This window comes from Procambarus clarkii, chromosome 8 (assembly GCF_040958095.1).
Source record: "Procambarus clarkii isolate CNS0578487 chromosome 8, FALCON_Pclarkii_2.0, whole genome shotgun sequence".
NCBI lineage: Eukaryota > Metazoa > Arthropoda > Malacostraca > Decapoda > Cambaridae > Procambarus > Procambarus clarkii.
Window position 1 is genome coordinate 39,339,233 of NC_091157.1, and position 12,436 is coordinate 39,351,668.

A 12,436-nucleotide genomic window follows, 5' to 3' on the forward strand; every position below is an offset into this window, starting at 1 on the left:
ATGACCCCTCACTTGCTCTAGTGCTCTTGGGAGGTGGTGATCTTTGTTGTATTTAAATACTCCGAAATTACCATCTCTTTGGGGTCTGAGCAGGTGGTGGAGAGGGTTAAGGCGTACCTGTTATGCCAGTTGCTGGAAGGCTTCTGTGCTGGCTAGGGTTCGAGTCTCCTGGTGGGAAAGTGTTCTAAAGTTGTATACTTGACTGAGCCTACTAAGCAAGGCCCGATTTACCTAATAAGCCAAGTTTTCATGAATTAATTGTTTTTCGACTACCTAACCTACCTAACCTAACCTAACCTAACTTTTTCTGCCACCTAACCTAACCTAACCTATTAAGATAGGTTAGGTTAGGTTAGGTAGGGTTGGTTAGGTTCGGTCATATATCTACGTTAATTTTAGCTCCAATAAAAAAAAATTGACCTCATACATAATGAAATGGGTAGCTTTATCATTTCATAAGAAAAAAATTAGAGAAAATATACTAATTCATGAAAACTGGGCTTATTAGGCAAATGGGGCCTTGCATAGTAGGCTGAGAAGTGCGTTCTGGCTACTAGGTACGATATATATATATATATATATATATATATATATATATATATATATATATATATATATATATATATATATATATATATATATATGGAAATGTTCGTTTGTTCAAAATCAGTAATCGAAATTTCTTTACTTGTAGCTTTGAAATTTTGACACACCCTAACAGTTACATCCGAGTAGGTTTTTATATACGTACTATATAAATGTCACATCTGTGACGCAAAAAATCATGTTTTATTAAAACAGTTTTTCATGTGTTTTTTCCATGCGAGGGAAATCTTGAATTCGAATAGGCGCGTGCTTTTACACATCTACTATATATATGCCACACCTGTGACAGGAAAAACATGCTTTATTGGAAAAACAGCGCCATCTGTTGCACGTAAGAGCAACACATGCTGTAATCTCAGACAGTTCTTCACCGATTGCTTTCAATTTTGTCACAACGTTCCATTTGAATAGGTATATGTATTAATATACTTACTATATAGATGTAACGCCTGTGACAGGAAAAAATACATGTTATTTTTTTAAACAGCGTTATCTGTTGCATGTAATAGCAACACACTCTATACTAAGTATGTTACGATTTCATTTCAATTTCATTGAAATCATCAATTTCAGTTTCCAATTTCATTGATAAATTGTATTTTCATAGATTTCGATTTATTTTCATTTTGATTTAATTATTTTGTGTGACATTGCATTGGAATTGAGCTGTGTGTTTTACCATACAGTTCATTTCGTGAGTGTAGTTTATTTTGTATTTTTTCATTGTTTTTCATTTCGTTTTTTTAACTGTTTTTCTTATATTTCAGTGATGGGAACATCAGATTATTTGATGTTCCCAATTTTCTGATGGGAACATCAGATCATTTGAGAATGCATCGGACGAGGGAGTGGGGAATGGTTGGGAGAACGAGGGGACGGGAGTAGGGGATTGTGGGGAGGCCGATGGGGACAGGTGGATGGAGTATTGGTGGGGTGAACGATGGGACGGGGGAGTTGGGGATGAGGGGACAGGGGAATGGTGAATGGTGGGGAGGGCCAGGGGAGTGGGTGGTGATGGGAGGATGAGGGGACAGGGGAGGGAGGGGGAGTGGTAGGGAGGACAAGGGGATGGGGTAGTGGGAGATGGCGTGGAGGACGAGGGAACGGTGGAGTGGCGAATGGTTAGGAGGATGAGGGGATAGTGGGATGGTGGAGTGGGGGGATAGTGAGGAAGACAAAGAGACCTGGGGTAGGCGGGGGGGGGGGGGAAATGGGGGGGAGGATGAGGGGAAGGGGGAGGGGTGAATGGTGGGGAGGACTGGTAGACAGCGGAAGGTTGATGTGGCTCAACAACACACATGCGTTGTTGAGCCACAGCAACGCGTGGTCGGGTACAGTTAGTGTAAATAAAAATGTAAATGTTCATTTGTTCAAAACCGCTGATCTCCGAAAGTTCTTCACCAATTGCTTTGAAATTTACACACAACATTGCCTTCGCATTCAAGCGGGCTTTTGTATACATACTATATAGACGTCCTGTCTGTGACGGGAAAAAAACATGCTTTTTTTGAAGAAAAAAAAAAATCCTGTTTTTTTTCATGTGAGGGAAACTTTCGAAACCTCTTTACCGATTGCTTTGAAATTTTGACAAAACGTTGCATTCGAGAAGGCGCGTGTTTTTATATACCTACTGTATACATGGCTCACCGGTGACAGGAAAATCATGCTTTTCTGAAAAACAGTGCCATCAGTTGGGCGTAAGAGCAACTCACGCTGGAATCTCCAAAAGTTCTTCACCGATTGTTTTGAAATTTCGACACACTGTTTCATTCGAATAAGCACATGTTTTTATATACCTACTATTTAGATGCCACAACTGTGACAGGTAAAGGCATTCTTTTTCTTCAACAGCGCCATCTGTTGCACGTATTAGCAACACACGTTGTACTAAATATGGTATGATTCCATTTCAGTGTTTCCGATTGCATTGATAAACTGAATTTTGATAGATTTCCATTTTTTTCATTTTAATTTCATTGTTTTGTGTGACATTGCGTTGGAATATAGCTGTGTTGTTTACCATACCGTTCATTTCGTATGTACTTGTATAGATGCCACACCTGTGACAGGTAAAAACACTTTTTTTTTTAAGAAACAGCACCATCTGTTGCACGTAAGAGTAACACATGCTATATTAAATATGTTATGATTCCATTTCAATGTTTCTGATTGCATTGACAAATTGAATTTTCATAGAATTTCGATTTTTTAAATTTTTATTTGATTATTTTGTGTGACATTGCATTGGAGTTGAGCTGTGTTGTTTACCATACCGCTCATTTCGATGTGTATAGTTTCTTTTTTATTTTTTTTAAATTTTTCATTTCGTTTTTTAAATGTTTTCAGTGATGGGGACATCAGATCATTTGATGTTCCCAATTTTCTGATGGGAAAATCAGATCATTTGGGAATGCATCGGACGAGGGAATGAAGAATGGTGGGGAGGACGAGGGGACAGGGAAGAGGGTAATGGTGGGGAGGACGAGGGGACGAGGGAGTTGGGGATGGTGGGGGACGAGGGGACAGGGGAATGGAGAATGGTGGGGACAACAAGGGGACAGGGGAGTGGGAGATGGTGGGGAGGAAGAGGGGATGAGAGGGAGGGGAATCGTAGACGAGGGGACGGTGAAGCAGGGAATGGTTGAGAGGACGAGGGGACGGCGCAGTGAAGAATGGTTGGGAAGACGAGGGGCACGGAGGAGGGGGGGAATGGTGGGGAGGACTGGGTGACAGGGGAAGGTTTCTGTGGCTCAGCAACGCAGGCGATCGAAAGGCCAATACAAGATGATAGAAACGGCTAGAAACTTCCTCCCTATAATGACTAAAGAGAAAACCTGGTAGTGGACATTACACCAAAACTAACTCCAGAGGCTCATATAACTAGAATAACGTCAGCCGCATACTCTACTCTGGCAAAAGTCAGAACATTTTTCAGAAACTTGAGTAAGGAGTCGTTTAGATTACTGTGTACTGCCTATGTGAGGCCAGTCTTAGAGTATACCGCCTCATCGTGGAGGCTCCTTCTAAAAAGAACTTAAGGAAGCTCGAAAAGGTGCAGAAGTTTGCAACGAGACTCGTCCCAGAGCTGCAAGAGATGAGGTATGAAGAGAGGCTTAAGGAAGTAAACCTGACGACGTTAGTAAGGAGGAAGGAGAGGGGGACATGATACACACGTATAAAATACTTAGAAGAAATTATTTTATACAGGGTGGAAACAGAGGAAATGTTTACAATGAATAACAATAGAACAAGGAGGCACGGATGGCAGCTTGAGACTCAGATATGTTATAGAGATATTAGAAAGTTTTCTTTTAGCGTAAGGTCAGTGAGTAAATGGATTTATCTAAATTAAAGATCAGGTTATAGAGGCTAACACCATTCTTAACTTTCAAAGCAGGTATGATAGGGAGAGAGGCCAGGATCCATTGTATAAGACAACCAACGTCTAGAAAACCCGGGTCCAAGAGCTAGAGCTCGACCCTTCAGTCACAAATAGGTGAGTACACACACACACGCGCGCGCGCACGCGTATTTAAGGTCTTGCGGTGAGCGCGTGGTCAGTCTGGTGGCTGTTGTCAGTGAACAGTCAACTCACACACCACACGGGCACACGTCTGGCCTGCAGTCCAGTCCTTCTAACTTAAACTTCCACCATTGAATTGCAGTAACTTTGCATCAAGCATTTCGACAGTGAAGTGAACAGCGGGTTGAGTGAAGCTCTGCCACAATGTGGCTGGTGGCGAGGCTGGTGGCGAGGCTGGTGGCGAGGCTGGTGGCGACGCTGGTGGTGGCGACGCTGGTGGTGGCGACGCTGGTGGTGGTGGTGGTCATACCTTCAGCTCGCTCACTGCCCGTTAACACCATCAGTTCTGGTATGAGTAACACCGAGGACACTGACGCGGCGCTGGTAAGTGAGTCATGCTAGTGCCTCTTACTCATGGGACACCTCTGTATGCTGCTAGTTGTGCTTCCGGGGGTTGAGCTCTGCTCTTTCAGCCCGCCTCTCAACTGTCAATCAATCAGCTGTTACTAACTACTAACTATTTTTTTTCCACACACACACACACACACACACACACACACACACACACACACACACACACACACACACACACACACACACACACACACACACACACACACACACACACACACACACACACACACACACACACACACACACACACACACACACACACACACACACACACACACACACACATCAGTTCTGACAGAGACAGAGAAGGCTGGGCAGACTGCATATTTCTTGACTGCCAAAAGGCCTTTGATACGGTACCGCACATGAGACTGCTATACAAACTTGAGAGGCAGGCAGGAGTAAGCGGAAAGGCCCTAGTATGGGTGAAGAACTACCTAACAGGAAGGAGCCAGAGGGTAATGGTAAGGGGCGAAAAGTCGGACTGGCGAACAGTAACAAGTGGAGTACCTCAAGGATCGGTGCTGGGACCAATCCTCTTTCTAATTTACGTAAATGATATGTTTACAGGAGTGGAATCATACATGTCAATGTTTGCGGATGACGTTAAATTAATGAGAAGAGTTGTGACAGACGAGGATTGTAGGATCCTCCAAGAGGACTTAAACAGGCTGCAGAGATGGTCAGGGAAATGGCTACTGGAGTTTAACACCAGTAAATGTAAAGTTATGGAAATGGGATCAGGTGACAGGAGACCAAAGGGACAGTACACAATGAAGGGGAACAGCCTACCTGTAACGATTCGAGAAAGAGACCTGGGAGTGGATGTGACACCTAATCTAACTCCTGAGGCACATATAAATAGGATAATGACAGCAGCGTACTCTACACTGGCGAAAATTAGAACTTCATTCAGAAACCTAAATGAGGAGGCTTTTAGGGCGCTTTACACTGCCTACGTGAGACCCGTCTTAGAGTATGCCGCGCCATCATGGAGCCCCCACCTGAAGAAACACATAAAGAAACTGGAGAAGGTTCAGAGGTTTGCGACGAGGCTTGTCCCAGAGTTACGAGGGATGGGATATGAAGAGCGGCTGAAGGAACTGAACCTTACGACACTAGAGAAAAGAAGGGAGAGAGGAGATATGATAGGGACATATAAAATACTCAGGGGAATTGACAAAGTGGAAATAGATGAAATGTTCACACGTAATAATAACAGAACGAGGGGACATGGGTGGAAACTGGAAACTCAGATGAGTCACAGAGATGTTAGGAAGTTTTCTTTTAGCGTGAGAGTAGTAGAAAAATGGAATGCACTTGGGGAACAGGTTGTGGAAGCAAATACTATTCATACTTTTAAAACTAGGTATGATAGGGAAATGGGACAGGAGTCATTGCTGTAAACAACCGATAGCTAGAAAGGCGGGATCCAAGAGTCAATGCTCGATCCTGCAAGCACAAATAGGTGAATACAAATAGGTGAGTACACACACACACACACACACACACACACACAGAGGAAGCAGCTCCGTAACAGCTGTCTAACTCCCAGGTACCTATTTACTTCTAGGTAACAGTTGCATCAGGGTCAAAGAATCTTTACCCATTTTGTTTCTGCCACTACCGAGGATCGAACCCAGACCCTAGGAGTACGCAACCCGTTCTCGCATTCAAAGATCCAAGCTCTTTAATTCAGCCGCCAAACCCCCAGTTTATGAATGAAAAAGCGATTTACACACGACTCACAACTGCTGACGTCCGAACACTTCCGGAACAAGTGCTTCGCTCACGTCCTCTGTTCGAACCTCAATTCTATAAATGCTTCACCCACGAACTTACAAATATAAATAATTTCCAACAGAATTTAAACACCTAACCTAACCTAACCTTACCTAACCTAACCTTACCTAACCTAACCTAACCTAACCTAACCTAACCTAACCTAACCTAACCTAACCTAACCTAACCTTACCTAACCTAACCTTACCTAACCTAACCTAACCTAACCTAACCTTACCTAACCTAACCTTACCTAACCTAACCTTACCTAACCTAACCTAACCTAACCTAACCTAACCTAACCTAACCTAACCTTACCTAACCTTACCTAACCTAACCTTACCTAACCTAACCTTACCTAACCTAACCTAACCTAACCTAACCTAACCTAACCTAACCTAACCTAACCTAACCTAACCTTACCTAACCTAACCTTACCTAACCTAACCTTACCTAACCTAACCTTACCTAACCTAACCTAACCTAACCTAACCTTACCTAACCTAACCTTACCTAACCTAACCTTACCTAACCTAACCTAACCTAACCTAACCTAACCTAACCTAACCTAACCTAACCTACCCTAACCTAACCTAACCTAACCTAACCTACCCTAACCTAACCTAACCTAACCTAACCTAACCTAACCTAACCTAACCTTACCTAACCTAACCTAACCTAACCTAACCTAACCTTACCTAACCTAACCTAACCTTACCTAACCTAACCTTACCTAACCTAACCTTACCTAACCTAACCTTACCTAACCTAACCTAACCTAACCTAACCTAACCTAACCTAACCTTACCTAACCTAACCTAACCTAACCTAACCTAACCTAACCTAACCTAACCTAACCTTACCTAACCTAACCTAACCTAACCTAACCTAACCTTACCTAACCTAACCTAACCTAACCTTACCTAACCTAACCTAACCTAACCTTACCTAACCTAACCTAACCTAACCTAACCTAACCTAACCTAACCTTACCTAACCTAACCTAACCTAACCTAACCTAACCTAACCTAACCTAACCTTACCTAACCTTACCTAACCTAACCTAACCTTACCTAACCTAACCTAACCTAACCTAACCTAACCTAACCTAACCTAACCTAACCTTACCTAACCTTACCTAACCTAACCTAACCTAACCTAACCTAACCTAACCTTACCTAACCTAACCTAACCTAACCTAACCTAACCTAACCTAACCTAACCTAACCTTACCTAACCTTACCTAACCTAACCTAACCTAACCTAACCTAACCTAACCTAACCTAACCTTACCTAACCTAACCTAACCTAACCTAACCTTACCTAACCTAACCTAACCTAACCTAACCTTACCTAACCTAACCTAACCTAACCTAACCTACGCCAAACTGGTCATACAATTTTTATGTATAAGAATATTAATTTATATTAATTATTAATTATTAATTTATATTAATTATTAATTATTAATTTATATATCTCATATATAAATATTAATTTATATATGAGAACAAACCAATTTTTAATACACAGTATCTTAAAATTGATGAATGGGTCTGGGGAGGACGGTCGCTGCTTTAAACAGCCTGGTATGAGAACGGGTTGAAGTACGAGTACAGAGCGCTGTCCACTCAGCTATCACTGTGTAAGATGAGGTCTTGCAACATGAGAATCAAGTTCGTAGATAAATTGGAGAAAACAAAAAGTTTTCATAATATGTTGAGAAGTGATGTATTGATTCAACTCCTTCACACAATAATCATCTGAGAGTGTGTTGTCCTTGTGTCGGTGAGTGTGTTGTCCTTGTGTCTGTGAGTGTGTTGTCATTGTGTCTGTGAGTGTGTTGTCCTTGTGTCTGTGAGTGTGTTGTCCTTGTGCTTGTGAGTGTGTTGTCCTTGTGTCTGTGAGTGTGATGTCCTTGTGCTTGTGAGTGTGTTGTCATTGTGTCTGAGAGTGTGATGTCCTTGTGTCTGTGAGTATGTTGTCCTTGTGTCTGTGTTGTCCTTGTGTCTGTGAGTGTGTTGTCCTTGTGTCTGTGAGTGTGTTGTTCTTGTGTCTGTGAGTGTGTTGTCATTGTGCCTATGAGTGTGTTGTCCTTGTGTGTGTGAGTGTGTTGTCCTTGTGTCTGTGAGTGTGTTGTCCTTGTGTCTGTGAGTGTGTTGTCCTTGTGTCTGTGAGTGTGTTGTCCTTGTGTCTGTGAGTGTGTTGTCCTTGTGTCTGTGAGTGTGTTGTCCTTGTGCTTGTGAGTGTGTTGTCCTTGTGTCTGTGAGTGTGTTGTCCTTGTGTCTGTGAGTGTGTTGTCCTTGTGTCTGTGAGTGTGTTGTCCTTGTGTCTGTGAGTGTGTTGTCCTTGTGCTTGTGAGTGTGTTGTCCTTGTGTCTGTGAGTGTGATGTCCTTGTGTCTGTGAGTGTGTTGTCCTTGTGTCTGTGTTGTCCTTGTGTCTGTGAGTGTGATGTCCTTGTGTCTGTGAGTGTGTTGTCCTTGTGTCTGTGAGTGTGATGTCCTTGTGTCTGTGAATGTGTTGTCCTTGTGTCTGTGTTGTCCTTGTGTCTGTGTTGTCCTTGTGTCTGTGAGTGTGTTGTCCTTGGGTCTGTGAGTGTGTTGTCCTTGTGTCTGTGAGTGTGTTGTCCTTGTCCTTGTGAGTGTGTTGTCCTTGTGTCTGTGAGTGTGTTGTCCTTGTGTCTGTGAGTGTGTTGTCCTTGGGTCTGTGAGTGTGTTGTCATTGTGTCTGAGAGTGTGATGTCCTTGTGTCTGTGAGTGTGTTGTCCTTGTGTTTGTGTTGTCCTTGTGTCTGTGTTGTCCTTGTGTCTGTGAGTGTGTTGTCCTTGGGTCTGTGAGTGTGTTGTCCTTGTGTCTGTGAGTGTGTTGTCCTTGTGTCTGTGAGTGTGTTGTCCTTGTGTCTGTGAGTGTGTTGTCCTTGTGTCTGTGAGTGTGTTGTCCTTGGGTCTGTGAGTGTGTTGTCCTTGTGTCTGTGAGTGTGTTGTCCTTGTGTCTGTGAGTGTGTTGTCCTTGGGTCTGTGAGTGTGTTGTCCTTGTGTCTGTGAGTGTGTTGTCCTTGTGCTTGTGAGTGTGTTGTCCTTGTGTCTGTGAGTGTGTTGTCATTGTGCCTATGAGTGTGTTGTCCTTGTGTCTGTGAGTGTGTTGTCCTTGTGTCTGTGAGTGTGTTGTCATTGTGCCTGTGAGTGTGTTGTCCTTGTGTCTGTGAGTGTGTTGTTCTTGTGTCTGTGAGTGTGTTTTCCTTGTGTTTGTGAGTGTGTTTCCTTGTGTCTGTGAGTGTGTTGTCCTTGTGCTGTGAGTGTGTTGTCCTTGTGTCTGTGAGTGTGTTGTCCTTGTGTCAGTGAGTGTGTTGTCCTTGTGTCTGTGAGTGTGTTGTCCTTGTGTCTGTGAGTGTGTTGTTCTTGTGTCTGTGAGTGTGTTGTCATTGTGCCTGTGAGTGTGTTGTCCTTGTGTCTGTGAGTGTGTTGTTGTTGTGTCTGTGAGTGTGTTGTCCTTGTGTCTGTGAGTGTGTTGTCCTTGTGTCTGTGAGTGTGTTGTCCTTGTGTCTGTGAGTGTGTTGTCCTTGTGTCTGTGAGTGTGTTGTTCTTGTGTCTGTGAGTGTGTTGTCCTTGTGTCTGTGAGTGTGTTGTCCTTGTGTCTGTGAGTGTGTTGTTCTTGTGTCTGTGAGTGTGTTGTCCTTGTGTCTGTGAGTGTGTTGTCCTTGGGTCTGTGAGTGTGTTGTCCTTGTGTCTGTGAGTGTGTTGTCCTTGTGTCAGTGAGTGTGTTGTCCTTGTGTCTGTGAGTGTGTTGTCCTTGTGTCTGTGAGTGTGTTGTCCTTGTGTCTGTGAGTGTGTTGTCCTTGTGTCTGTGAGTGTGTTGTTGTTGTGTCTGTGAGTGTGTTGTCCTTGTGTCTGTGAGTGTGTTGTCCTTGTGTCTGTGAGTGTGTTGTCCTTGTGTCTGTGAGTGTGTTGTTCTTGTGTCTGTGAGTGTGTTTTCCTTGTGTTTGTGAGTGTGTTTCCTTGTGTCAGTGAGTGTGTTGTCCTTGTGTCTGTGAGTGTGTTGTCCTTGTGTCTGTGAGTGTGTTGTTCTTGTGTCTGTGAGTGTGTTGTCCTTGTGTCTGTGAGTGTGTTGTCCTTGTGTCTGTGAGTGTGTTGTTCTTGTGTCTGTGAGTGTGTTGTCCTTGTGTCTGTGAGTGTGTTGTCTTTGGGTCTGTGAGTGTGTTGTCCTTGTGTCTGTGAGTGTGTTGTCCTTGTGTCAGTGAGTGTGTTGTCCTTGTGTCTGTGAGTGTGTTGTCCTTGTGTCTGTGAGTGTGTTGTCCTTGTGTCTGTGAGTGTGTTGTCCTTGTGTCTGTGAGTGTGTTGTCCTTGTGTCTGTGAGTGTGTTGTTCTTGTGTCTGTGAGTGTGTTGTTCTTGTGTCTGTGAGTGTGTTGTCCTTGTGTCTGTGAGTGTGTTGTCCTTGTGTCTGTGAGTGTGTTGTCCTTGTGTCTGTGAGTGTGTTGTCCTTGTGTCTGTGAGTGTGTTGTCCTTGTGTCTGTGAGTGTGTTGCTCCTTCACAAAGGAGATGGAACTTTCACAGACGACAACAAATAAATCATGAAAATACTGAGAAGAGAGTACTACTGTTTCAAGTGTGTCCTTGAACACACTGAAGATCAATAACTTGAGTGTGTTCAAGGGTACACCAACAGGCGTTCATGAATTCCTAATGAACGTGATAATGACCTCGTCTCATAGATCTGGTCACGACCAGCACGTACGTCATGTCCTTGGCTCATAGATCTGGTCACGACCAGCACGTACGTCATGTCCTTGGCTCATAGATCTGGTCACGACCAGCACGTACGTCATGACCTCGTCTCATAGATCTGGTCACGACCAGCACGTACGTCATGTCCTTGGCTCATAGATCTGGTCACGACCAGCACGTACGTCATGTCCTTGGCTCATAGATCTGGTCACGACCAGCACGTACGTCATGACCTCGTCTCATAGATCTGGTCACGACCAGCACGTACGTCATGTCCTTGGCTCATAGATCTGGTCACGACCAGCACGTACGTCATGACCTCGTCTCATAGATCTGGTCACGACCAGCACGTACGTCATGTCCTTGGCTCATAGATCTGGTCACGACCAGCACGTACGTCATGACCTCGTCTCATAGATCTGGTCACGACCAGCACGTACGTCATGACCTCGTCTCATAGATCTGGTCACGACCAGCACGTACGTCATGTCCTTGGCTCATAGATCTGGTCACGACCAGCACGTACGTCATGTCCTTGGCTCATAGATCTGGTCACGACCAGCACGTACGTCATGACCTCGTCTCATAGATCTGGTCACGACCAGCACGTACGTCATGTCCTTGGCTCATAGATCTGGTCACGACCAGCACGTACGTCATGTCCTTGGCTCATAGATCTGGTCACGACCAGCACGTACGTCATGACCTCGTCTCATAGATCTGGTCACGACCAGCACGTACGTCATGACCTCGTCTCATAGATCTGGTCACGACCAGCACGTACGTCATGACCTCGTCTCATAGATCTGGTCACGACCAGCACGTACGTCATGACCTCGTCTCATAGATCTGGTCACGACCAGCACGTACGTCATGTCCTTGGCTCATAGATCTGGTCACGACCAGCACGTACGTCATGACCTCGTCTCATAGATCTGGTCACGACCAGCACGTACGTCATGTCCTTGGCTCATAGATCTGGTCACGACCAGCACGTACGTCATGACCTCGTCTCATAGATCTGGTCACGACCAGCACGTACGTCATGACCTTGGCTCATAGATCTGGTCACGACCAGCACGTACGTCATGACCTCGTCTCATAGATCTGGTCACGACCAGCACGTACGTCATGTCCTTGGCTCATAGATCTGGTCACGACCAGCACGTACGTCATGACCTCGTCTCATAGATCTGGTCACGACCAGCACGTACGTCATGACCTCGTCTCATAGATCTGGTCACGACCAGCACGTACGTCATGTCCTTGGCTCATAGATCTGGTCACGACCAGCACGTACGTCATGACCTCGTCTCATAGATCTGGTCACGACCAGCACGTACGTCATGTCCTTGGCTCATAGATCTGGTCACGACCAGCACGTACGT

The 12,436-nt window shown here is 44.5% G+C and overlaps 1 protein-coding gene across 2 annotated transcripts in view; it reads left to right on the forward strand.

Moving 5' to 3' along the window:
* The first annotated feature begins 4,192 nt into the window (after positions 1-4,192).
* The window catches only part of LOC123759852 (stromelysin-3), a 165,286-nt gene continuing 157,042 nt past the window's right edge, over positions 4,193-12,436 (forward strand). For both annotated transcript variants that reach the window (XM_069317569.1, XM_069317563.1), the window contains exon 1: positions 4,193-4,513. In XM_069317569.1, coding sequence (XP_069173670.1) covers positions 4,334-4,513 — 180 coding nt within the window. In that variant the 5' untranslated portion in view covers positions 4,193-4,333. The remainder of the gene's footprint in view (positions 4,514-12,436) is intronic.